Source organism: Fusarium poae, chromosome 2 (genome assembly GCF_019609905.1).
Source record: "Fusarium poae strain DAOMC 252244 chromosome 2, whole genome shotgun sequence".
In the NCBI taxonomy this organism is placed as follows: domain Eukaryota; kingdom Fungi; phylum Ascomycota; class Sordariomycetes; order Hypocreales; family Nectriaceae; genus Fusarium; species Fusarium poae.
The window spans coordinates 2326686-2351829 of NC_058400.1; the positions used below are offsets into that span (position 1 = coordinate 2326686).

General features: G+C 48.6%; 9 protein-coding genes across 9 annotated transcripts; 3 read left to right on the forward strand and 6 right to left on the reverse strand.

Moving 5' to 3' along the window:
- Positions 1 to 906: 906 nt before the first annotated feature.
- Positions 907 to 3501, forward strand: FPOAC1_004697 (uncharacterized protein; the record flags this gene model as incomplete). The annotated part of the gene is made up of 1 exon (XM_044849238.1): positions 907 to 3501. One exon carries the CDS (start codon positions 907 to 909, stop codon positions 3499 to 3501), a length of 2595 nt encoding a protein of 864 aa, XP_044707948.1.
- Positions 3502 to 4277: 776 nt separating this feature from the next.
- On the forward strand, positions 4278 to 4991 carry FPOAC1_004698 (uncharacterized protein; the record flags this gene model as incomplete). Its single annotated transcript, XM_044849239.1, has 3 exons — positions 4278 to 4474; positions 4526 to 4662; positions 4900 to 4991. The coding sequence occupies 3 exons, from the start codon at positions 4278 to 4280 to the stop codon at positions 4989 to 4991; spliced, it is 426 nt and encodes a 141-aa protein (XP_044707949.1).
- An 81-nt stretch (positions 4992 to 5072) lies between these two features.
- Positions 5073 to 5622, reverse strand: FPOAC1_004699 (uncharacterized protein; the record flags this gene model as incomplete). Its single annotated transcript, XM_044849240.1, has 2 exons — positions 5073 to 5424; positions 5468 to 5622. The coding sequence occupies 2 exons, from the start codon at positions 5620 to 5622 to the stop codon at positions 5073 to 5075; spliced, it is 507 nt and encodes a 168-aa protein (XP_044707950.1).
- A 641-nt stretch (positions 5623 to 6263) lies between these two features.
- FPOAC1_004700 (uncharacterized protein) lies at positions 6264 to 8983 on the forward strand (the record flags this gene model as incomplete). The annotated part of the gene is made up of 5 exons (XM_044849241.1): positions 6264 to 6686; positions 6903 to 6978; positions 7039 to 7253; positions 7301 to 7361; positions 7416 to 8983. The coding sequence occupies 5 exons, from the start codon at positions 6264 to 6266 to the stop codon at positions 8981 to 8983; spliced, it is 2343 nt and encodes a 780-aa protein (XP_044707951.1).
- Positions 8984 to 9367: 384 nt separating this feature from the next.
- FPOAC1_004701 (uncharacterized protein) lies at positions 9368 to 10909 on the reverse strand (the record flags this gene model as incomplete). Its single annotated transcript, XM_044849242.1, has 4 exons — positions 9368 to 9453; positions 9513 to 10215; positions 10263 to 10552; positions 10603 to 10909. The coding sequence occupies 4 exons, from the start codon at positions 10907 to 10909 to the stop codon at positions 9368 to 9370; spliced, it is 1386 nt and encodes a 461-aa protein (XP_044707952.1).
- Positions 10910 to 11843: 934 nt separating this feature from the next.
- FPOAC1_004702 (uncharacterized protein) lies at positions 11844 to 12131 on the reverse strand (the record flags this gene model as incomplete). Its single annotated transcript, XM_044849243.1, has 2 exons — positions 11844 to 11851; positions 11903 to 12131. 2 exons carry the CDS (start codon positions 12129 to 12131, stop codon positions 11844 to 11846), a joined length of 237 nt encoding a protein of 78 aa, XP_044707953.1.
- Positions 12132 to 13087: 956 nt separating this feature from the next.
- On the reverse strand, positions 13088 to 14299 carry FPOAC1_004703 (uncharacterized protein; the record flags this gene model as incomplete). Its single annotated transcript, XM_044849244.1, has 3 exons — positions 13088 to 13138; positions 13195 to 14088; positions 14183 to 14299. 3 exons carry the CDS (start codon positions 14297 to 14299, stop codon positions 13088 to 13090), a joined length of 1062 nt encoding a protein of 353 aa, XP_044707954.1.
- Positions 14300 to 14798: 499 nt separating this feature from the next.
- Positions 14799 to 18982, reverse strand: FPOAC1_004704 (uncharacterized protein; the record flags this gene model as incomplete). The annotated part of the gene is made up of 3 exons (XM_044849245.1): positions 14799 to 16022; positions 16073 to 18668; positions 18963 to 18982. 3 exons carry the CDS (start codon positions 18980 to 18982, stop codon positions 14799 to 14801), a joined length of 3840 nt encoding a protein of 1279 aa, XP_044707955.1.
- Positions 18983 to 20356: 1374 nt separating this feature from the next.
- Positions 20357 to 23320, reverse strand: FPOAC1_004705 (uncharacterized protein; the record flags this gene model as incomplete). The annotated part of the gene is made up of 3 exons (XM_044849246.1): positions 20357 to 22686; positions 22742 to 23183; positions 23240 to 23320. 3 exons carry the CDS (start codon positions 23318 to 23320, stop codon positions 20357 to 20359), a joined length of 2853 nt encoding a protein of 950 aa, XP_044707956.1.
- Positions 23321 to 25144: the final 1824 nt, after the last annotated feature.

The following is a 25144-nucleotide window of genomic DNA, read 5'->3' on the forward strand; positions in this document are numbered from 1 at the left end:
AGAAACAAGAAACAAAATCCCCAGCCATCGCTGATGATCCCTGGCCTAAACATTTGGAGCTGCAACATGGTTCCTGATCCTAGAAAACATCAACCTTCCGCGATCCCGCCATCTGAGTCGACCTTTACCTCTGTATGTCACTCACCTGCAGACTGCGTCTGTTTCTCTCGAATATGATACCGGCTCGCGGCTGTGTGACAACCGGATGATCCACCCACCATGGGGAGACGGTATTTCAACAGCCAGCCAATATCAGAGCTCCGTCAGCCGCTGGCCCTTGAAGCTCTTTGGCCACCATTCAGGATCAGATGCTTTTATACTAGCACTAGGCATGTATGTTGCTGCACACTCTTCCAGCACGTCAATCTTGAATCCCAGTTCCAATTTTCTCTACCCCTGCCCAGAGTGACAAGCTTGCCGCCGCCATATCACAAGAGGCACCCACCGTATGCAGTGTTCTGCTGAGCCTTAGCTCTGCAGCTCTGCCGTTCTCCGCTTCACCGCGAGGATCTGATCGTCTGAGGCCATATATTCGGCCGCATGCCCTGGTGAACTCCACTGTAGCTTTCGCCTTAAGACCCTGCTCTTACCCAAGTTCTTTCGTTTATCATTTGGATTGCTTATTGTATTTGCCTTTTCAAATTTTATTCAAGCAAGAGTCTGGCATCTTTCGATGTGTGCCAATTGACCGGCTCACTTGTGCACATCTCACCAGATTGTGATCCTCAAGACTCTCTCATAGGTAGACCAGTCAGCCAAGTCGTCGATTTGCCTTCTTGCTTTCGCCTTACCATAACTCCCACAATACGATATATGAGACTGCCATTAATGTCGAAATAAAAGTGTTTCATCGCGCTCTGTCGCCAATTTATTATCTAACTTGCCGGAGTCTCAACGCTGGTCGCAATGGCTCCCAACTCAAACATCCGCCATACTCTCGAAGAGACCGCCAATAACTTCTCTGGTCTGGTAAAGCGAATTTCCATTCCTCTAACACCAACAAGTCCACCAGGCCTAGTCCAAGCGCATACACTCGACCCATGGGAGAAGTCAGGGAAATATGGTCGAGGATGGTCCTATTTTGCGCTCGCCCTGATGGGCACCATTCTTGTCATGCGTGTTTGGCACTTCTGGCAGGACAAAATTCGACAAGCTATTTACAAGCAGGAGGTAGAGGAACATTACCAAAACCTCTATAATACCGAGGCAGAGGCTATGTCTGGAATGCGGAGTGGTCAGAGCCAGCATTTCTTTCCCGAAGGAAACGAGGTGTTGGGCGAAAAGCACTTCCGACCAAAGGCGCATTTCTCTTCTGTCAATATGATCAACGACACTCTAGCTCTGTTTCGTTGGATATTCTACCGCCCTATCCCTGATTTCGTATGGGGAAGACGCCGAGTCACATTCTCCTCCTTGGCAGTCCTCACCACTGTCTTCATCTCTCTTGTCTTTGTGGTACTTTACTGCTTCCTGCAACAACCACTCTACTGGCAGAGCATCCAATTCGGTTCACCTCCCCTGGCTATCCGAGCAGGCATGATATCTATCGCCTTGACGCCTTGGATTATCGCAACCAGCATGAAAGCGAATATCCTCACCACCATTATTGGTATTGGCCCCGAGCGACTCAATGTCTTCCATCGATGGGCAGGCTATCTTTGTTTGTTTTTGTCACTTGTTCACGCCATCCCCTTTTACATCCAGCCTGTTTGGGATGATGGCGGAATGGAAGTATTCCAACGTTTGTTTCCTGGCGGCAGTGGCATTATCTACGGCACAGGCATTGCTTGTCTCGTACCCCTTATCTGGTTGTGTGTCGCCTCACTACCTTTCATTAGGAGGACAGCTTATGAGGTTTTCGTTATCCTTCATATTCCCGTTGGCATGCTTTATGTCGGTCTCTTATTCTGGCACACAAAGAACTTTCTCATGTCCTGGGCATATCTATACACGACGATTGCTATCTGGGCATTTTGCTATTTTTTGAGGCTGTTCAAGTTGAACTGGCTCAAGCCCTGGCGCATGTCTTTCATGGTTGGTGATGAAGCAGCCATTACTCTTATGGCCGAGAACGCGGTCAAAGTCACAATTCCAACACAAATGAAGTGGAAACCTGGCCAATACGTCTATCTACGAATGCCTGGAATTTCCATCTTCGAAAACCACCCTTTCACCATCTCCTCGCTATGCAGCGACGATTTTCCTTCAGAGTACGGTGAGCAATATCGTGATTGCACGTTGGTGTTCCGACCTTATGGCGGATTCACACGCAAGGTGCTAGACACTGCCATTGAGAAGGGACCTTTCCATACTTATCGTGCGTTTTTGGATGGCCCTTATGGTGGCATGCGCCGCGATCTGGCCGCTTTCGATACCTGCATTCTTATCGCAGGCGGAAGTGGTATCACGGCGCTTGTATCACAACTTCTCAACCTTATTAAAAGAATGAGAGACGGCAAGGCCATCACCAAAAAGGTTGTGGTGGTCTGGGCCTTGAAGCGACTCGAAGCCATGGACTGGTTCAGGGAGGAATTGAGAATTTGTCGTGAGGCTGCTCCCCCAGAGAGTGTCACTTGCAAATTCTTTGTGACGTCGGCCGTAAGAGCACGACCCGGCATGGAGGGCGTAAGTCCGTTCAACCAGAACAATGGACCCCACGGGCCCAGGGCTCTGAGCCACATGTTCCATGATAAGCTGGACGGGTTTGTTGCGGGCATTGCTTCCAAGAGGAACTCAGCCCTGATAAATTCCGAAGCCCAGGGCGACCCGGAGCGTGAGCGTGAGCTACGTGCTGAGGATGAGGACCGTATAACAGCTCTTCCTCAACAGAAGTATCTTCAGCCTCACTCATTCCCACCTCCACCGCCGGGACCACCGCCCACCAACCGGGAGGAGTCTCTTAGAAAGCTGGAGGGACATGGCTATCCTGAAGACAAGAAGCCTCCGATCGAAGATGTCAATGAGCCTCCAGCGAATGATGGAGAGTTTCACTTCAGACCGATGAAGAGTGATAACCCGCCTCAGTTCAACTACGCGCCGCGATCACCTCAGCGACTTCCAGAATCATTCCCCACAGAGGAAGAAGCATTTCCAGTACGAGCTCCAGAGCTTGCGCACCTCCGGACGGCCAATCCTGAGGCCGGCAGACTGCGGCCTACATCCACTTTCGGACCCCCATCTGGCTTCGATTTTGGGTTTCCAGAAACTCCAACTGAGTTTCAAAAGAGTCTAATGCGATTTGCATTCCCCGTGCCTCACCAAATAGATGGAGGCTGGAGCGTTGAGTATGGCCGACCAGACCTAGGTTATATGCTCAAAGAATGGGCCACAGGAGGTGCTGACGGACGAGGCATCCTCGGCCGCCGCACAGCTGTGTTTGTTTGTGGCCCGCCAGCTATGAGAGTTGGTGTTGCCAACACAGTGGCTCGACTTCAGGCAGAGATCTGGGGTGATGATGAGCTGGAGGAAATCTTCTTGCACACCGAAAACTACGCCTTGTAGAAGATGGAAGGCATGCACATAATATGAAGGAGAGTGTAATTCTATGAGTCGTGTTGACTTGAATGAAGGTAGAGCGGAGCAAAGAGATACCATGAGCGATCTGATTTTTTGATGATTTAGTATACATACCCGCACCATTGTTTTAGGTGTCTAAGCTGTATGAACGGGGCATTGAGCCTGAGCTATATAATATCTATATGACTATTCAAGACCACAACCATTTATTGCTTGAAGAACCCGCTTGAGAAAGATGAACTGATACTGTGATCGGAGAAGATGAGAGTATGATATCTAGGTAGGTATCCATGATGGCTTTCATGACAAATGGGGAAAGTGGCCACAAGGGTTCACAAGAATGCCCCTCCTTCTTGATCAGAAGTCATGATGAATCCCATGCTGAGTGAAGCTAGGTAGGTACTTACTAGGTATAAAACTGCCAACGGACTTAGAGAGCCTTGATTGGGGGGAATGCCCAATTGGGGACCTTGGGGGTTAGAAGGTGATGGTGGTGTTTATGATGAAGGAAGCACCTTGATGGCTTCCCTTCGCGCTTCTGTTGCGATGCGACCAACGCGGCAAGTTATACCAAAGAGGTCCTCACAAACTCTTCAAACATAAATTCTTGCCAGAATTATTCTTGACCAAAATCCTCGCTTGTAGCTTCAAACACTCTAGTAGTTGATTTACCAAAGTTGAGTATCCTATACACTCAAATATCACTTACACTATTCATTCCCGAACATTACCTCGAGCCTCGACTTCAACAATCAACGACAATGGAAACGCGGCCAGAGAAAGATCTTGAGGAGATGGCCAAGGGATGGTCCAAAGCTATGGAGTTCTCCAAGGCCCGATTACAGCGCGTGCACGATCTTGCAGAAGATCAACTTGACGACGCGATCAATGCCGGTCATCTAGTTCTTGAGAATGTGTGCTTGTTTTTTCATGCATGCGTCAAGCGTGGACAATTCCGGTAGGCTCCTATGCTCTACTATATCTGACGGTAAACTGACCAAGACTGCAGACCTCCCCTCAACTTCTGGCAAGTTCTTCATTCTGAGTACGGCATTGTCGTATATCCTTCTGCATTCCAAGAAGACATAAACATTCCGGGATTAGGCATCGATGCCACATTTACAGAGGCGTATCAAGGCCATATCAGTAAGTTACCATATTACTACCCAATGGTTTGTATGGGTTATACTTACAAATGATAGTGATGTATGGTGGAACATGCACCAAGTATCCTCCCCGCTGTCCTTTTGAGTTCATGCAAGAACCACCACCGGTCTACCAGAAGGAAATACCAAAGATGGAAAAATGAAGGCCAAGATCCAATTCGAGTCGATTCAATGATGGCGGGGATAATCCGATATGATGTAATGATTTTGGTTTTAGCGGGTGGGTTTGGCGATAGTGGTGCGCCTGGAGTAAAGGCTTCAACGTTGTTGGGTGGTGGTTTGAGCGGACGCCAGTTCGGCATGGAGTAAAATATTTAAAAGACGCAATGTCTCAGTCTTAAACGTATGAGTTTGTACAGCCTCAATATTAAAAGTGATCAACCAAAAATATCATGTTTCGCGCTGTCCTATAGCCCCATCCCTGTTGGCTCTCCAAACGCCTTCCTCACCTTCGAACTCTTCACGTTTCCATACCTCAACCTTGTTTTTACACTCTTCCAAAGCTTCTTCACCTGCTCGCCACGCTGCTTGACGATGCGGAGAAGATACAGCGATCAGGATGCTCTCCTCGCCGATAGGAACAGCGCCGAGGCGATGAATCATGGCTACCCCACGTAGACCATGCTTGTCACGAACGTCTTTCGCAATAGCCATCATAGACTTGAGAGCACGAGGGTGATATGCTGTGTATTGTAGTTCCTTGACCGGTTTACCGGCGAAGTTATCGCGGGTAGTTCCTGTTCTAAGTCAGACTTCTAGCTAAACAAAGGGGTGTGAACAAGGACGAGAGCTTGCCTGCAAAGAGAACAATAGCGCCTGCTGAGGGGCTGCGTACACGGTCCATGATGGCTTGGGCGTTTAAGTGATCGTGTGTCAAGGCGACATAGCAGTCCTGTTCTGTTTGTTCCCAAACATCTTGAGTGTTTTCTGAACCCGCCATCTCGAATGATATATTTGAATATAGATAGTACCTAGGGAATGATACGAATGCAGAGAGGGAGAAATGGGTTTATCTCTCAGAATTGGCTCCCTCAACCTATCAAGCAAGAGTGGGCTTGGTTTGTACATATGATAACTACTAGCTTTGGGAAGTCAAGATGTACCAAGTTATAACGGTAATTAGCATCATCAGAAGGTGAAAACTGAGTAATATGCGCCTCTACACTCGAATATGCACAGATATATTGATATTATTTCTATGAATTCAATTACCGGATGTTATTATTAAAGTCGCACATATCTAAGCGTTGATCTACTGTCGCCAATGACTAAGCCCCACCTGACGTACCTACTTTACTTTCTCCCCAAGCTCTGACTTTTTTGACTCTAATTCGCAAACATCTCTTCACCTCACTTATGCAGCTTGTTTACCTTATGAAATCAGCTGGCTTTTCTCTCTTTGTTTCCAAAAGAAAACCTCAAGGCTGAGGTCATCGTGCGCGACGATCGCTCAAGGCACAAACCATCAAACAATGGACACAAGCGACGAATATCAAGACCGAGATGCCGGCTACCGATCGCGGCAGGGTAAACACATAGCCCGCGCCTCAGGCGGAGATGGGGAACTCGAGAAGGACCTCCATGGATGATTTGAGCCCCATAGCTAACTTCCCCACGGGATGGCGAGATCATTCCAGATCTCCACCCAAGCAAGCTTTCCGCAGCGACTCTCAGCACCGGGACGACGAGGACTACGACAATGAACACTTAAAACGAGGTGGTGCATCTCGAGATGCGCGCTACAACCCTCACGATGAACATGACTACCGAGGCATGTACGATGATGGCTACGTCGACGAAAGCGACCAAGGAAGACGGCGTTATGAAGAAGACAAACATCTAAGTAGCAGAGGGAGATATCGCGACAGCGATGACCCACGGACCCAATCTCCATCCGGAGGCTACCAGAACAACCGCCGTTCCAACAGCCCGACACGAGAGGCAGGCAAGCCCAGCGATACTGTCATTCTCGAAGGCCTGCCATTCAGTATATCGTCGAATGAGGTTGGTACCCTGCTGGTCTAAACAAAAACTCTCGCAGCAACCAAACACTGGAATTGCTTTGTTTCGTGAAAGCCAACACAATCACTTTGGAAAACCTATCTTTGTGCCGCTCTTTTCGCCCCAGTTTCTTTACTATAAATGGCACCGGCGACGAAATACATATCCTTTGAAATGAGTCGACGTATCAGTTCGCAAGACTAATTTACGGGCCTGTAGCTTCGAGACAGTATTCTGAGCAACACCGTTGCCGCCGAGTTCCCGTCGATAGACGTGCGCGTTTCCGCTTCCAAGGGTAAGCAAGATATGCTCGATAGCCTACAATACTTAGTCAGTCGCTGATATGACCAAACAGGAAATCGCAGAGCGTTTGTGCAGTTTCAGGAAATTGATCATGCTGTTACTTTCATGAGAGAGCATTATCCAAAGCTTCTTGTCGAGATGACGCACTCCACTGATGATGTCCCAGAAGGGAAATTTGACGCATACATCCACTACGCTCGAAGCCGAGATTCGCGTGATGCGACTGATGTCCGTGGCATCCCAGGTGCTGATTGGACTTGTCCCACTGTAGGCCAACTCTCGTCACCAGTTGAGTAATTGCTAATTGAAGCTAGTGTGACTTTTCCAACTTCTCTACCCGTATTAAATGCAAGATTTGTGGTGGCCCCCAAGCTGGTAAGTTGCAATCATGTAAATTGATAGCAGTGAAAGCTGACACTGCCTTGCTAGCTCCAGCATGGCAACTGAACCTCACCGGCATGGCAGATGCCTCGGACGTACCTGCACAAATCCTTGTCGTTTATCCTCTTGCATCGTTCGTGACGGAGGATATGCTTGCGAACGATATGAAGCGTTTGGAGCTTGTGAAGCCAGAGAAAGACAAGGACGCCTCAAACGGGGGGCCAAAGTTGAAGTCTACAGCGCCGACCGGTGACACAACAGGCTACGGCGCCAGGCCCGGGTCCCTGCATCGAGTCTTTCTCATGCGTGATACCAGCACTGATGAATCGTTCAAGTACGGATTTGCCGAGTTTTGGACTGTGGAAGATGCGACTGCTGCCATGACCAAATTTCAGAAGTCTAGGTCGTTCACTGTTGCTGCCTGCCCAGTGACGGTAGCAAGCACTCATATGGGTGTTTTCCTGCCCGAAGAGCGAGAGGTTGTTCCAACCATCGAACACATGTCGTTCAATCCTCTCTTCAACCCGAGCCTCCGTGTTCGCTACAGAGATTACCACGTCTATCCCAGTCAGCAGATTGTCGCCGAGCAGCCCCCAGAGGGTGACAGGCTCTCGAAAGCACGTGAAGAGGAGGAGAACGACAAGAAGTCGAAGAAACGTAAAGCAGAAGGGAACCTGGCCGCCTCGTCCACAAAGAAGTCTGCGCCTGTGATGGCAGGCCGTATGGCTATGTGGCAGCAGAAGAGTAATGAGCTTCGCGAGGAGAAGGAGGCCAGACCAGTGAAATCATCGAGACCAGGCAAGGCTGAGTTTAGCGATGTGAACCGAACGCCACTGCGCATAAATCTCTCGGGATCGAGCACAGACGTAGCCAAGCCTCAGAGCGCCATTAAGATCTCTATCACTGGGACAGCGAAGCTTGATACTCCTGAGCTTGCAGCTCCTGACAAGCAGGCTTCACCCGAGGAAGCTGGTACGCCTGGTACTTCTACACAGCCAGCATCGATTTCAGAGGAACCTCCCGTCTCCTACGTTGACCGCGATCGACTGATGTGTTTGATTTGCATGCGCAAGTATAAGTCTATAGATGAAGTCAACATCCACGAAAGATCACGGAACCACAAGAACGCGACGGAAAATGAGGAGCAAGTCAAAGCTGCATTACCCAGACTTGCAGCGCGCGACAAGAGACTTCAGAAACATTCTCAGGAGAACCCTAACTCCGCATCCGCAACTTCGCAATATCGTGACCGTGCCAAAGAGAGGCGAGCTGTTTATAACCAACCCACCAAACCCACAACCGCACCGCAAGGGAAACCCAAATCTGCCCCCAAGGTTGAAGATGCGGCGCCGGCTCCGAAGCCTGCCCAGTCCAAGGGAGCAGGGATGCTGGCTAAGATGGGCTGGTCTACCGGCGCAGGCCTAGGAGCCAATGGAGATGGGCGAACTGAAGTCATCGAGACAAACGCTTACCAAGAAGGTGTTGGACTGGGTGCGGAGGGTGGTAATTTGGGTGATGCGGCCCAGCTGGCTGAACGCAAGACAAAGAATACTTACGCCGATTACGTGAATACCGTGCAAGACAAAGCACGGGAACGGTACAATAAGTTAGGCTAGTTGGGAGCTCGACTCGCGTCGTATGATCTGCACTGTTTGGGGATATAGCTAGATTTGGCGTTAAGGGAGCTTCCGTGCGTCGCACATTGAGGCATAGACTGAAGAATGGAAATAGCTTGTCGATAATACTATAGACTGGGGTAGTCCAAGTGGATAGGTCCTATTATACTCTCTTTCGCACAGGCCGACTTGTCTAAGGATCCATCTGCGCTGGTGTAATATAGCCGTTTGACGAATAGTAGCTTTGTGTACAGGGGTATAATACAATATATACAAGATGTACCATAAATGCCAGAAATCCTTTCCGTATTGTTGGATATATAAACCCGCTCCAATATCTGATGTTTTCTATCCGTATATGATGGACAGAGTCTATTGAAATGCTTACAAAAGGGTCAATGCAATACCCGCAGCGACGATGAGGGTCACCAAGGAAGCAGGGGAAACATGGCCAGCAGCACTCTCTGGCTCTGTGAAAGTGTTAGGTCATAATAAACCTGGCGAGGAAGGAGATATGTGGAAAGCTTACCTGGAACTCCAGAGACGTCTGGTAACTTGGAGTTTGCCTTTAGTTCAACGACACTTGATCCGTTGCTGCTGTGAACAGCCTCCGCAATAGCCACTTGCTCGTTGGCCAGATCGTAGACAACGTAAGTGGAGCGTAGGAACGTGTCGCCAAGTATAGCAAAGCTAGAAGTGCCCACACCGTAGGTGCTCGCGGGAGAAATGCCAAACATGCAAACGCCATCCCAGTCCTTGAAGTAATAGTCGAGGCGGGGATCCTTGAAAAGATCCTGGTTATTAGGGAAGGCGTCGACGATCATCTCGCTCATGGGAATAGAGATTGTCTTATTGTCGAACTTGAACTCAAAGGTGATACCTTCGCCCTTGTCTTTTCCATACCCGCAGTCTACAAAAGGGATGGGAACGTCTCTCACACTGAGGACGTCAAAGGTCTTGTATATTTCGTTGACTTGGGGATCAGGTAAGAGACAGACAGTTGATCCAGAGTCGAGGATAGCGACTGTATTATTCTTGAGGCTATCCATCTTGATGCCATCTGAATTCTTTGGCGTCCTGACATTAAGACCCTGTAAAGAGACGCTGAAGGATGTGACGTTCAGGGATTTGGTAGACTCGGGCAACAGAGGGAGGGTGGCAAGTTTGCCATAAAACTTCTTAGTATCTATGCCACCAAATAGAATGGTTCCTTGATCAGAATCTAGGTCGTTCTATGTTTGGTTAGAGATGATTGGAAACAATTACAGAGTTGACTCACCAGCCAGAGACTGTATGCAGCTGTATCAATGAGACCCTGGGATACCATGTTGTCAACGATGGCAGGGTAAGACTTGTTGGTGGCAACGTTTGCAGAAAAGCCTAAGCCCATGATTCCAGTTGGGCGAACAGACTTGACCGCAAGACCCAGTTGCTGCTGCTTTACAGTCTTGCCGTCTATTGTGACAGTATCATTAAAATAGTCACCCTCGATTCGACGAGTGTCTAGATATCGGATGTCAAAGCCATCGCGGTCCACAACCTTGAATGTGCGACTGTTTTGAGGCTTGACTATATATTGTCAGTATCATTTTTCTTCCATAACAAGGATAAGAGCTTACAAGTAGTCATGCAGTATCCATTCTTCTTTTGCGCCTCCTGGCTATGACAGAGATCGGTGTTGTTTGAGTTGACCCAAGTATCACTACTACCAGTATCAAGAAGGAAGCTGATGTTTTGAGGTGGCGTTCCAATCTGGAACTCTGCATAGTATCCCCCTCCCGTGATGTTATTCAGAGCCTCCAGATTCAGAGTGTCGCGCTTATCGATGGAGGCGCCATGGTGAAAGCCGTGCCTCACGAAAGGAGCAGAGACTGTACCAGCAGAAGCTCCTATAGTAAGAGAAGCGAGAATAGTAAAAATACGCATGATTCTGGTTTCAATTGACAATGAATAATGTTGCAATATTAAAACCTTGGTAGAATACTCGAATATGCCGTACTGGAGATTAATGGATGAATCAAGCTCTAGCACGCGTATCCGAGATTACAGTGCTGCGTGGCTGATAAAGAATGATGGAAATAAGAGCGAAATGAAACAACGAAACGAATGAACGAATGAGGGAAAATGAGCAGGAATAAGCTTAATCCCACGATGTCCGATCGCCAGGACTAGATAAATTAGAACTAGGTACCTAGTAGGTAGGTAGGTAGAGAAGGGAAAAGGGAGAATCGACCCAAAAGACGATATGTACTAATTTCTAGACTAGGTAGTCTCCATAGGAGTTGCTAGCGGGTTTAATCAATGGATCACAGAAGCCAAGACTTGACGGTTAGACGGCACTGACCGCGCCGCTAAATAATTTAATTGGTTCTTGTCCCCTAGAAACAACATTCTTGGCTGTCTGTCAGCTTTGGCGGTAGGAAAGTGGATACTTCAGTGGCTAAGCTTAAGTGGATAGCCTCCATCAGGTAATGATGCTGTCAAATACTCTTAGACTCTGTACTTTGTGCTTCTATGAACAAAGCTTGTTGTATGATATTGGAGATTGATTGATAGATACAACAACCAATTGATTGAATATTAGCATGCAAAATGAAGACGTCAACAAACTGGTCCGTCATATATATATATATATATATATATATATGTACAGCTCAGATCAAGATTCATGTCACGACATAATAAACATCACGTTGACTCAAGACATGATACAAAGTGGGAAAGAGTCTCATTCTATTTTGGATGATTTTAGTCTGTTTTTGTATTTGATCAGAAATTTCCTTCTTTTTTTCTGTCTTTTGTATTTTTGTCTAGGTAGATTACCAGAACCGACAAAGGAAAGGAAAGTCAAGACAGCAACTTACTTGCCTGGAACATGATTGTGTGCCTTTTCCTTTGTCAGGATGAGAGCCCGCTCACAGAGATGAAACTGTTGAGAGAGCTGACGAGAATACGAATCGTCCTTGATCCAGACAGAATCAGGGCGCAAACGATGGACCTCGTTCTTCAAGGCCTGAAGCTCCCAGAAGCCGACCTCTCGCTTGCCATCGGCATCGAATCGATCGGCTGGCACGTACTCTATCTCGTCGAGACTAGCAAATGCCTGGTAGCCGATAGTCTCGGCGTCAACGGCCCAGGGGCTGTGCATTTGAGACTTGATTGCCCAGTATCGAATAACAAAAGAGGGTCCCAGAGCCCATGATACCTATCGGGCACCATCGCTCCGGGTGTGCGGATGATCTTTGCAAAGTCAACTTTGCACTTCGCGCACCAGTCGATAATGATCTGCAAGTCAGTTTGTGGCTCGCAGCCCTTCTTGAGGAGTTCCTTGACGATACTCACCACACCATTGCACTTGATCTTTTCCCTGTACTCCTAGTGGACACAGGGAGCGTAGACGGAGAAGATTTCTTGACACATTCTGAATGAGTATCTCAAAAGAGATTTGCGTGTGTGTGGAAGGAGTTGGGGGACAACAAGACTTGTGTAAAAAGGATAGTGATGATGATGATAGACTTACCTGACAGGTATAAGTTGTGTGAGTGAAATAATAGGAGATAGAATGGACTCAGCTTATTGAGGATATGAAGAGAGGGAAAATTTATTTCGATCAGGATAGAGAAGATATTTTATACTAAAATCTGGGGCTCAAGGTCACTCAGAGAAACGATATGGTCTGCGCTTGTTCTTTCTTGGTATAACAGAAAGTTAGTGTCGTTAAATAAGCAGAATCCCATCCTATTGAGAGACACACATGCTGTTAACAGTCCTTGTGAGCATAACTGTGTACTAAGCACGATACCATGTATTCACGTCACAGAAAGGAATGCAAAGTGAATGCGATCTATTATGTTGTGCGACATCAATATTATATATGAGGTAACGACTTCTAGGCAAACAAGGGTCGTGTATGACTGACTGGCCTGAGCAGAACAGCCAACTCGAAGAGAAATGTTCGACGTTCCATTAAAAACACCGAACAGAACATAAATGAACGTTCAGACGGGATATCGAAACAGACCAGCAGAAGTTGGATAGAGAATCGTCTTATTGTGGTATCAGTAAACAAACAAAATGAACAATCACATAGCCAACGATAAAAAACTACAGCTTTGCAGCTTTCTCTCCACCATCTTTCTTAAGTCGGACAACGCCCTGCATAACGTCAGTATACCCAAAATACTACAACAAGGTAACAAGTCAGGACTCACCTCTTGGAAACACGTCGCTAGCAAGGCTCCATCCTTGCCAAAGATCTTCTGCGTCACAACGCCCCTGCCATCTCCCGCCCACGGACTCTCCGTCTCTGTAAACATCCACTCATCCGCCTTGACCGCCGTCGGCTCGTGAAAGTAGATGCTGTGGTCCAGACTCACCATCATACCGACGTGATCCCTCTTCTTCCAGTCCTCAACGTTGGAGCCCATGCCTTCAAACTCGCACATCTCTTTGACCTTTTCCTGCGTCTTTTCATCTAGTGAGGGGACCTCTTCGGGAGAGAAGGGGAAGCGCCATAGGCCATGGAGGCGGGAGACGGTGCCGATAAAGTAGCTATCCGACATGTAGGCGAGAGCATTTAGATGTGCTTGGTGGCCGCCTGCAGCTGAGATCTTTTGTCGCGATCGCATCCACTGTCTGCTCTTGCGGTCCTGTGGCTTGACTTCAGGGTCATCGGAGCCCAGCACCTCAATTCTGTGACTCTGAAAGGGTCCAGTCCTTGCCCACTCTGGCTCACCGTCCCAATCATCCGCGGGTGCACTTACGTTCTCGGGAAGGGTCGCCGCATGGCTCACCTCGCGCTGCTTCTTGTCTGGACTAACCTGGCGCACAAAGCTGATAGTGGTGGTAAAGATGCATGCGCCCTTCTGTCGTGCCTGGACCGTGCGTGTCGCATATGAGCGACCATCGCGTACCCGCTCAACGTGGTAGAGGATGGGGGTCTCGGAAGAGCCAGCAAGGAGAAAATAACAGTGAAGGGAGTGCACCAAGAATGTCTCTGGGACTGTCTTTTGCGCAGCGGCAAGGCATTGGGCGATGACGGCACCGCCATAGATACCCCGGGCTCCAGGGGGGCGCCATTGAGGATGTGTATTTGTAAAGATATCCTGGGGTCAGTTAGTTTGCTAACATTATCTCTATCATGAATTGGTTGGCAACGAATAAACCCCCATGTAAAACAAAGAATAGAGCAAAACTTACCGTTCCTAGAACTTTGAGCTCTGTAACGTCCAAGACGTTTTCAATCAAAGACTTATTTTCATCATGCTCTGGCGGTCGCAACAGAGTCGGTCTAACGTTTCCTTCGATAACGGTCATTGTGTACTCCTCACCGCGTTGAGCTATGGATGTAGAATCGCTATTGATGTTCTAAAGGACAAGCAGGGTATTAAATGGTTTAAAAGAACAAAGTCAAATTGAAGACCGGGCTTTTACAGGTGTTGATAAGAAAAACGAGACTCATACGTGACCGCCCCCTGATGATTTTAAGGTTAGCAAGGTGCTGTAGCTGTAAGGAAATAAGGAACTGATCAATTTTTGCCGAGGTTCGGACTCCACCGATCGTGGGGCCGAGTTATCAACCAGCCCGTGACCGGCAGTTCAGCACTTATTCTCCGGTCCGGGAATTATAACGGCAAACTAATGACGAACATGATGTTATCATTCCAACGTGGCATTTCAACAATTATAACTCATTGTAACATATACTCGCTTCTTGTCTCTCGTTTGTACAACGTTCCCCCACAGATTGCTGCGCTGCACTCCAGCTATTCTTGTTCGCTCTAACAAGCTATTAACAATTTTCTACTCAAAAGTACTAATACTGAACTGTATCCTGTTTCTCATCCACATGGTCTTCGTAAATCGGCTCCAATCCCTCCCAAGCAGCTTGAGGGTCGCCTTGTGGCCCAGCCTTCTCACGTTGTTGCCAATATTTGCCGGTGAATTGCCAGTACTCCTCTCCCGTGATCTCACAGCGTGCTTTTTGGAACCAAGCAGGTACGAACTCTTCGCCACGCTCCTCTCGGAGGCGTCGACGTGCTCGCTGTGCGTTCTCCAAGCGATTCTTCTCATCGGCAGCAAAGTCATACTCTCCGTCCTCCATTGCACGCTGGTCAGGTCGGAGACGAGAGTCGGTAGGAGGAAGCCACGGCCGCAACTGGTCATCTATATGGTTGAATGTCAAGACGAATGGTGTCAAGTTGAAAGGGATTCCAGTGGGTCGCTCGTTTGCCTTCCAGATGAGGTACGCCCGGTTAGGGTCTGTGAGACCGCTGTGTGCCATATCGGCACCACTCTCCTTTGATTCATCGATTGCTGCCTCGTAACCCGGTGTCAGGCGAGCGTACAGCTTGGAGTTCCAGCGACCACCGAGACTGACGCGCACCTTGCCAGAGGCATCAGTGACCTTCCCTGATACTTGATATGCGCTGGATGCCTTCCAGCCACGCGGTTTGAATTCGACATGAGCCACCTCACCTGTTGTCCAGTTCTTAATCTCCATGATACCATAATTGTCAACTGTTGGGTTTCCGGTAATAATGCCGATGACTGAAGAGGTAACCTTTTTCCACGTGTAAAGTTCTTCCTTACCCCCAGCAGTAGGTCGAAGCTTGAGGAACCACGTACCCAAGGGGTTGATGTCAAAAGATTTACCATAGAACTTAGACCTGACAGCTGATTCTCCCCAGTAAGACCACTTGGGTGCCTCTGCATGGGCCGCGCCAACTGGTGGGTGGTGACTGACTTGTTCGATAAAGAAACGGTACCCCTTATCAGGTCGTACGTATTCGAACGTCTCTCCCAAAAGTGGGTTGAAAGGTTTAGCGACACGGCCAATTGTGGACGCGTATTCACTGGCAGCAAAGGCAGCTACATATATGAGCCGTTCAATCGAGTCAGCTCGATCCGCGGCCAGGTCGAGCAAGTCAGCATACTCCATATCCTCACCAGCACGGTAGAGGAGAGAAGTCGGCTCGTTGAACGAAACAGGTAGAGTCATCTTGGTCATATCCTTTCCAATCATAGACTTGAGAATACCCTACTAAGAGTTAGCATCATGAGGATATTGTTTGCATACAGCACACTTACCCATAAAGAAATCTTGGGTCGGTCATCAGCGTCCATTTTGAGTCTCGTTCGAACACCATTTTCATAACCCTTGAAAGAGGAGCTGATGTCCATTCCGCCGGAAACAACGATATCCTGGCTTTTGGGCTGAATCTCATCAGCAGGCAGTTCTGATACCTCGACTTGACCAGCGTCCACAGCGTCGAAGAACTCGTCCTCTTGTTCAGACTCGCTCTCGGACAAGTCTACAACGATCGTGGGCTTCCTTCGGACAGTCTTTGTTGTGGGTGACTTGGGCTGTGTCGTTGCCGGTGCTGGTTGTGATAGCTTGGTCGCCGCATCTTCGAATTGTCCCTCCTCGTCCTCCTTTTCTCTGTTGTCATTCAACTCCTTTTCCACATGTGTGTCCTGGACAGGGAGCTCAGCCCCAACGGGGATGCCACTTTCGATAACCTCCCTCAGCGCCCTCTTTGTTGCCTTGCGCTTTTTCTCTGCTTCTCCGACACGAGCCTCCAAAACTTCTTGTTCACGAGCAACCTGGGCCATACTCTCCTCCCACATGCGTCGCATATTGGCCTCCCGATCGAGACGATACTGCCAGTAGGCATCCCGGTCCTTTGATATCCGGAGCAAATCAGCAACAAGGGTGGATAGACTTCGAATGGCACCATCGTAGGTGCCTAGGGCTTGTGATACGCTGTTATCAGAAAGAGGTGTATTTGGGTTTTGGTTGAGCTCGTTAAGGAGGGCCTGGTGAACATGGGACATTGTTTCAAGCTGGAGCTTGGCTGATTGGGCTGTAATATTTAGCGCATCTTTCGTGGCAGTGGGCTCTTCATGGATGCTCATATCATCGCCATAGTCATCGTCGTCATCCATGTCGTTGTGTGTCGGTGCTCCGTTCTTGTGTACTCGCGAGGTACCTGCGTCTGTCTCGACATCCACGAATTCATCTTCTTCAATACTGCCACTGGTGCCGGGGCTAGCGTGGCTCGGTCGTTGATCAACCGAAGAGATCTTTGAAAGCGATCTGCTTGGGAGCTGAGAGCTGTTTCTCCGTAGGTCCGTAACACTAGTACCCTCGCTATGGGATTCCTGAAGAGAAAGGGTACTGGGGTCAGCCTTGGCTTGCCGCAAAAGCTCAGCACCACGAGCTGCCCGTTTCTCTTCTTCTTTTGCCTGATCCTTCGACCACTGAATTGAATTGTTCAGGGCCCAGAACCATCGTTTAGCCTCAACTTCGTGGTTTGCCTTGAGGGTATACTTCACAGAGGATTTGCCGTGGATTTCAAATTTTGTCTTCTCGTCAGGGCTCATGTGAAGTTTGGCAATCCGCATATTGATGGCACCACGGCATGCAGAGCCTGCGTCGTCTTGATGTTTGTAATAACTGAGAACACCGTCCTCAAGTACAAACCAACGTAACTGGTAACCCTTTCTATAGTTGGTCCATTTCTTGAGATATCCCTTCATTTCACGGGCCTCTCGCCCAGCTAGAGGATCGCCGGATGTAGAACCTGCTGTGCCCTGGGAAGCTGCCTGTCCAAGGACTGCCTTCTCCTGAATTCCCCGTTGGGCAGCAACGGCTGCAGGGGATTTCTTCAGAATGCCCTTTGTAGCATCGTCGCTGGTGACGGACTGGGGCAGTTTACCCTTTCGATCGCGACGGAACGGGTCGGCGCCATGGAGAAGGAGGACTTGGATGAGGTTGGTATTTTTCTTCCGGGCAGCTTCGTGGAGCAAAGTGCCTCCAGTCTGTACGGTGACCGGTTCAGATGCGAACTCGGGGCTGTTGATGTCGAGAACAGTCTTGACGCGGTGCTCCTCGAGAACGCCAGCAAGTGCGGCATAATTGCCCCGCGCGATCAGCTCCTGAACTTGCTTGACCTTGGCTTCGGCAAAAAGCGATCTTGAAAGCTGCAAAAGCTGGAAGATTTCGGGGTTTCGCGCTACGTCTAGTGGCAATTTACCCTGGGCGTTGGCGATGGCATCATTGATATCCTTTTGTTCCAAAAGGAGCTTCACCACTGTGGTTCTGCCCTGGATTGCGGCCAGGTGAAGCGGGGTGTTTCCATCCTTGTCACGAGCATTGACATCAATCGATCCCTGTCCATCGGACAAGACGTATTCAATGACGGGAAATTCAGCACACTGAATAGCCAGGTGAAGAATTGTAGTATCGTCAAGGGCGCCTGAAGAGGAGCCGCTTACTGAGGAAATGCTCGGGCGGGGTGCATTCTCGGCAGTTTCGCGAATGGCGCGGGAGATGGATGATGTGTCGCCGCTTCGTAGGGCCTCGACAAATCTAAACTTGCGAACGGACTGCTCGAGGCTTGCGGTGCTCTTATCGACAGTGGGTGATGTGAGGACCTGCTGAGGCTTTGATGGAGATGGGTTGGAGACTGTAGGAGACAGGCCAACCGAGGAAACGGACTGTTTGGCGGCGTGGCCGCGGGGGCTCTGTTGGTGCGCCATGGGGTTGATCGGGGTCAGGGCCGGATTCGAGGATGAAGGAGTTCGCCGAAGCCTCCCGTCTTCGGAACCAGACTCTTCGTCTCGAGTATTGTTGCGCCGCAAGAGAGAGAGGGCGACGGCGGATTTGGACCGCTTGTGGATGCTAAAGATAAAAGATAAACAGCGGTCAGTAGGTGGAACGACTTTGATGCTGGGGTGGTTGGTGTTGGTCAAACAGCCCAGGGCAAGGCCAGCCCAGAATCGGAGGGGAAGCTAAGTTTAAATAAAAAGAGAAGCATCCAATGTCTGATGTGGACTGGAGACTGGCCAAGCTGGGTCTGCATAGACGCATGTGCGTGCAGCGGGAATGGCGAATCAACCTGACAGGCCAAGATGAATGCGGGATGCTTTACTTGGTGCTGTAACAACAATATCACTAAGTTATCACTCAACTCACCTATCGCCAGTCTCAGACATCTTGGCCGACGTCTCGCCAATAGACCGAGCGCACCAAGTAACTGTACGTTAAGCCAGCCGAATCGAGGCGGGGAACAATCGAGGATAAGGGGCCAGATACTGGATGTGCAGCAAGGTAGCGCGCTGTAGTGTCGATAACAGGGGTTGTTTTGACCAATGCCAAGATTTTGGGTGTAGATGCTGTTCTTTGGTGTCGTTGGCGATGATTAAAGTCGTGTAGTAGGGAAGAAAATAATAAAGTGACCGGATCAAGACGATTTTGGTTGATGCATCCGTCAAGTTTCTCTAGTTGATCATAAACAATGTCGTCGCTACAGACTGACATAGGTACTAAGGTACTAGGCAGTAGGCAAGTTCCGTTAGGTTGACGAGGGGCAGAACCTACTAGTTTTAGAGCTTCACGCCAGGTGGAGATGAAGAGCCGACCCGACACATTTAGGATCAGCCACGACTAGAATACGGATACAGAACAAAGTAGTCTGATTGTCAATCTGAGCTTGAATGATCAATAATGTAGCATCCACCACACATCGGACATCGGCTATTTCTATACAACCTATTACATTCAGCACCTTGTCAAGGTAACCAAGCACTGCCCTAAATATTCGTCACCTTCACCAGACTCCATGGACTTTTTGTAGGCTGTCTTTGATGAGAAACTTCCCCTCATATCGAATGACGTCTTCATCGTCAGCCAATCACTAGACTAAGCATTACTGTAAAGCCTGTGAGAAAGAATTGATAATAGGAGCCAAAAACATGACATTACTTATAAACTTGTAGCACTTGCCATTGATTAGAGGTACGATAAATTTGCAAAGGATATCGGGGTACTCAATTTAATTGCAAATGTTGAATTATCGAGTTATTTAGATATGCACAATGCTTACCTTGTGGATGGTGCCCAAAGCGATGATCCAGCACAAAATAGGCTATAGTGGCAGCCGCTGACGTTTTTCCTGCATTCAGAAACTCAGCTTGTGACACTTAAAACGTCCACCAAAGATCAAGACAAGTAAAGAACGCATTGGATAAACGCTAATTGATAAGCAAATAACGTTAGAGGACATAGCAACTTAAATTCATGAATTCAAGCGTAGACGAGCGTCTCATATACATAACACAACCAGGTAGGATTTTCTGAAACATTATCATATACAAACGCAGTTGTAAACTACATTGGATATCGTTATTGAGTTTTAGCCGTAACATGGGTAGCTATGTATTCGTTCTATACACATTATATAATTGGTGACATGAAGTTGTAAAGGTTGCCCTTTACGTTGAAGAAGGTATAGTAAAACGGTTCCGGTTTTCCTAACCAGAAGAAGAAAAAGAAAAATCACAGAAGGAAGAGTTGGCGTAGTGACATTACTACAGAGCGAGGACTTGCAGAAGTGCAATGCCTGCCACAGCAGTCAGGCCAATGGCCATTGAAGAGGCGCCAGCAGTAACGGGGGTGATGGGCGCGGGTATATAGGTCTCGATAGGAGCCTCACCGTTGTGGCCACCTGTAGGAGCCGCAGCACCAGAGTATTGCTTCTGAGCGGGCTGCTTGTATGTGGGTTTGGCCTGCTCAAAAACACCAGGCTTGGTTGCTGTCTTGAGCGTAGCAGGGGGGATGGTAACGCTAGTGTAGACTGTACCGTTGAGATGAGATCCAATTGTCAGCGGCTTGGGGAGCTCGGCAACAGGTTTGTAATCCTTGATGGACTGGGTCTCCTTGGCAGGCACAATGGCTGTTGTCCATGATGCGATCTCGGTAGTGACAGCGCCGACTTGGCAATTGAGGTTCTCAGGAGGACACTGGGCGACAGTATGAACCTGGCTCGTGTAGAGAGTCTTGATTTCATGGTTGATAAAGACATCAGTAGGGGTTGGCTTATCCGCCTCTGTTACAGAGCAGATAGTAGTGTAGACAGGGACAGTCTCGGTGGTGACAGATCCGTAAGGGCAGTTGACGACACCAGGATCGCACTTGGTGATGGTCTGGACACTTGTGGTATAGACAGTCCTGGTCTCATACTGAGGAGGAAGAGCGTACTGGGAAGCGTAACCAGTAGGGTTAGCTTTACCAATGGCTGGGCAGACAGTAGTGTACAAAGGAACAGTCTCAGTTGTGACAGATCCATAAGGACAGTCAACAACCTCAGGGGGGCACTTGGTGACGGTGTGGACCCGGGTAGTGCAGACAGTGCTGGTAGTCATGCTAATAGCATCTGTGTTTCCGGGATAGTTGGTGTAGACAGGTGATCCCTTTGTGGTGAGAGAGCCAGAATGAACAAGGGTAGAAGGGTTACCGTATGTCTGTGTGTAAGCAGCAGCGCTCGTTGATGTAGTGTTCCAGCCTCGGAAAGTGCTATAGGCAGTCGCGACAGTCGCGGATTCAGTCTCTGTGGCCGAAGCAGTCGACTCTGCAGCTCCCGAAACATCGGTCGTCGCGGCAGTACCAGTAGCAGTGTCGCTGCCAATGGGGGAATCGATAGTTGAGCTAGAAGCTGCGTCGGTAGCAACAGAAGTATCAACAGTTGCAGACACGTCAGATGTAGCAGAGAGGGCATCACTTGTCGAGACAATGTCGGTTGTTAAAGCCATAGTGGTGTCGGCTGAATATTCTGCGGCTGTGGCAGATGCTCCAGTGGTAGACTCAACGCCGACGCTAGAAGTGTTTGCACCGACACTAGTAGCTGTTTCCGTGGATGCAGTGGCATCAGTGGAAGCAGCATCAGTTGAGGTAGTAGCGTCGGCAGAAGCAATAACATCGGTAGAAGCAATAACATTGGTGGAAGCAGTAGCATCGGTGGAAGCAGTAGCATCGGTGGAAGCAGTAGCATCGGTGGAAGCAGTAGCATCGGTGGAAGCAGTAGCATCGGTGGAAGCAGTAGCATCGGTGGAAGCAGTAGCATCGGTGGAAGCAGTAGCATCGGTGGAAGCAGTAGCATCGGTGGAAGCAGCAACAGTTGAGGTAGTGACATCGGCGGAAATGGTGGCATCACTGTTGGTGGTAGCTGTAACATCAGCAGTTGAAGATACATCAGAGGCGGTGGTGGTATCAGCCGAGGTAGCATCTTCCGTCGATGAGGCACCAGAAGTTGTAGAAAAGCCAGATGTAGTGGCAGTATAAACTGTAGATGTTTCGGTTGTCGTGATGTCGGTAGAGGTAGAAGCCTCTTCAGTGGTTGTGGTTGTGGCACTAGTGGTGGTGGTGGTGGTAGGAACTGGCACCGGGGCACAGCCATACTTGAGAGCATCCATGACATGTTCGTTGTAGCTCTTTCCGTCCACAATGTTCTCTTCTCCACGAGTGAGATCCCACAGAGAAACACCACCGAAATGAGACTTTGTCGTGAGTTCACAGACTAGATCCTTCAAATCTTCGGGCTCAAGATAACCGCCACCTGGTGCGGCTTCTTCGCTAGCAGGGAGACCGACATACAGCTTAGCGTCCTTGCTGAGATCACTGTCTTCAATGATATCTACCCACTGGTCGTAGTTGAAGCCTTCGCCCTCACGACCGTCTGAAACGGCATCACACCAAGGGTTGTTGTAAAATTGCACAAACAGGGCATCGAACTTGGCCGACTGAATCATCTCTTTCATGTAAAAGTACTCGTCGCTAGTTGGGCACTGAGGCGCACCAGTGATAGTGATTCCTTCGTCGAGTTCACGAAGTCGGTTGATCATGGCAATGTAAGGGCCATTGGCTTTCGATTGTTAGCGAATGCTCGGCTCTAAAAGATGTCTTATTCAACCACTTACGAAGATCATGTTCAATATCGAAATCGAAACCATCAACTGCAGCATGAACAGCATTGCCATCTTCATCAACGCTGTCAAAGGGGCGAATGGTACCCGAATGCTCATTGTAAGGACCGAACGCCTTGTAGAGGAAGTCGGCAAAATCTCGACCTTTATCATCGGTGGTCACCTTGTAGTTACTTCCTGCGTTGTTGTAGACGCCACCGATGCTCAGTAGAATTTTGACACCACGATCCTTGCAGTACGGAATTCCTTCCTTGATGGTATAGCACTCGCTGAGGAGATTTGAGTCTCCATAGGTGCCACCTGCGCAATGCCCGGCAAAGTTGGTTCCGGGAAGATTCGAGTTACTGTGCTCTGGAGCTTGGTTCACGAAAGAGAGTGTGATGTATTCAGGGTGAGAGTCACAGTAGGCTTTGAGGGGCTCAAACCCGCGTTGGCCCTAGGTAGGACATACACTTAGTTGACAATTCTTTATGGCTGCGATAGTGTACATACCCAGTAGCCATTGAGACCACCGAAGGCCTGAATGACAGGAGCAATGACTGGAAGATTGTTGGGGATAGAAGACAGATCCATAGTGACTGATCAAAAGACTGTAAAGTGGCCGAGGCCGGTAAAGAATGTGTGATGATTTTGCGATCAAAGAAAGGACGCAAACCAAAGTTTGCAATGGGCTGAGAACCAGGTCGTCACTGAGATCGAGTGTCAACGAAGTTGGTAGGAAACAATAAGAGCATGAGAGAAAAGAAGAGGCAATGCCATATATTATCAAGAGAGCTACTCTACTCCGAGCAAGGGGCTGCTCGCACTGGACGCATCTCCTGTCCACTGTTGGCCAAGCTGGTAGAACTCAGCCATATGGGCCGGATGTTGCCTATCTTGGACATAGCTAATACTCCTCTCTCTAGAGAGGTGCGGTTTCGACATGGAATTTGGGGGTTCTCGATGGAACAGCTTGATGTCGGCCGCGCTTCAAGAAGCAATCTCCGTTAGAGAAAAAAGTAAGAGAGGTTCGGTCTAAGAGGCTGCACGTCTGTGCAGTTTAGACAGCTGAAGTTCTTAGTCAGTAGACTATCGTTTTCAGGAACAGGCTAAGCGTTGGTCGAAAGCGAGGGACTATTGAAAAATGGGCAGCTGAGCCGTATAACCGATACGCCAAGGGGAGAATGGAGAACAGAGATAAGGCTAAGGTGGGTAAATGATACCATTTCGTGAAGCTATGAGGCGGAGTGATGGAGATTTGATCTTGGCAAGAGAACGAAATGTATCGAAACTCCGTGGGCGGACGATATCCTCCTGAATCGCGGCGTCAACGTTGGGAGGTTTCTGGTAACTAAGGGCCAAGTCTGCAAGGGGCATTCTAACTGTGGGTATAGGTATTTAAAACGAGGTTAAATATTTCCGGCCAAGACAGGTCAAGTTGACATGAATGAATAGCTTTGCGTGTCTTGACTGGGAGTTGAACTGCATTTCTGAGTGACCCGTTGTACATCAACAGGAACTCCTTGTACTTGAACCAAAAGCCATCATTCAGTTTTTCAAACTCAGAAATCCAAAAAAGGACTTCAAGTTAGTGGTGAAAAAAAGGAAGCTATAGAGGCTGGTTGTAATTAGGTAACTTTGTTCGTTGTTGGTTCTCTCCTACCCTGTTTGGGTCCAGCTTTATCGCAGAGTCATGGGCTAACTAAGCGATGCGGCTAGCGGTTCCTGCATCTCGGTTAACCAATGACATTTCGTTACAGCTCGAGTCATCGCAGTAGGGCTAAATAGCTTACATAAATATTGGAATCTACATATTGTCACTGCTGGTCGATGTTGAGCAAATACTGGCTTCCCCTTTCGGATGGCCTGTTGGATCACTTTACCAAATGAAACCCCTGAAAGGAAATTGATCACCACTGTTATAAGGGTCCGACCTTTGAAGACTCGACTTGGCGGTGATGGAGCCAGGGACCCTTCAAGCTCTGTCCACGTCGTGACATGGCCGATCCGAGGGGTTACCCCTTGCCATTGATCGACACTCTTCGCTTCCTTCCCGAGAATCCTTACTGTAGTGACATCAGATGCTTACTCCATCCCACCTAGGTATCTTTTTACTTTCTTGAGGTATCACGTAACAGGTAGGTAAATGCATCGCTCACCTAGATACCTAGAAAAACAAACTACGAATAGCAAAAGGGGCTTGGTTACTGGCCTGAGACTTCCGTCATGGCTTCGATTGTGGCTTTTCTTCTTTTTTTTCCCTTCTGGTGAGCCTAGAACTCATAGTTTTACTCTTAAAAACAGCCGCTAACCAAGTTGTCAGCTAGTCCAATATTTACCAATATTTGTTTCGAAAGGTATCAGATGTGGCATATTGAAAACCCATTATGATTACTTCCTATATCTTATGCATGACCC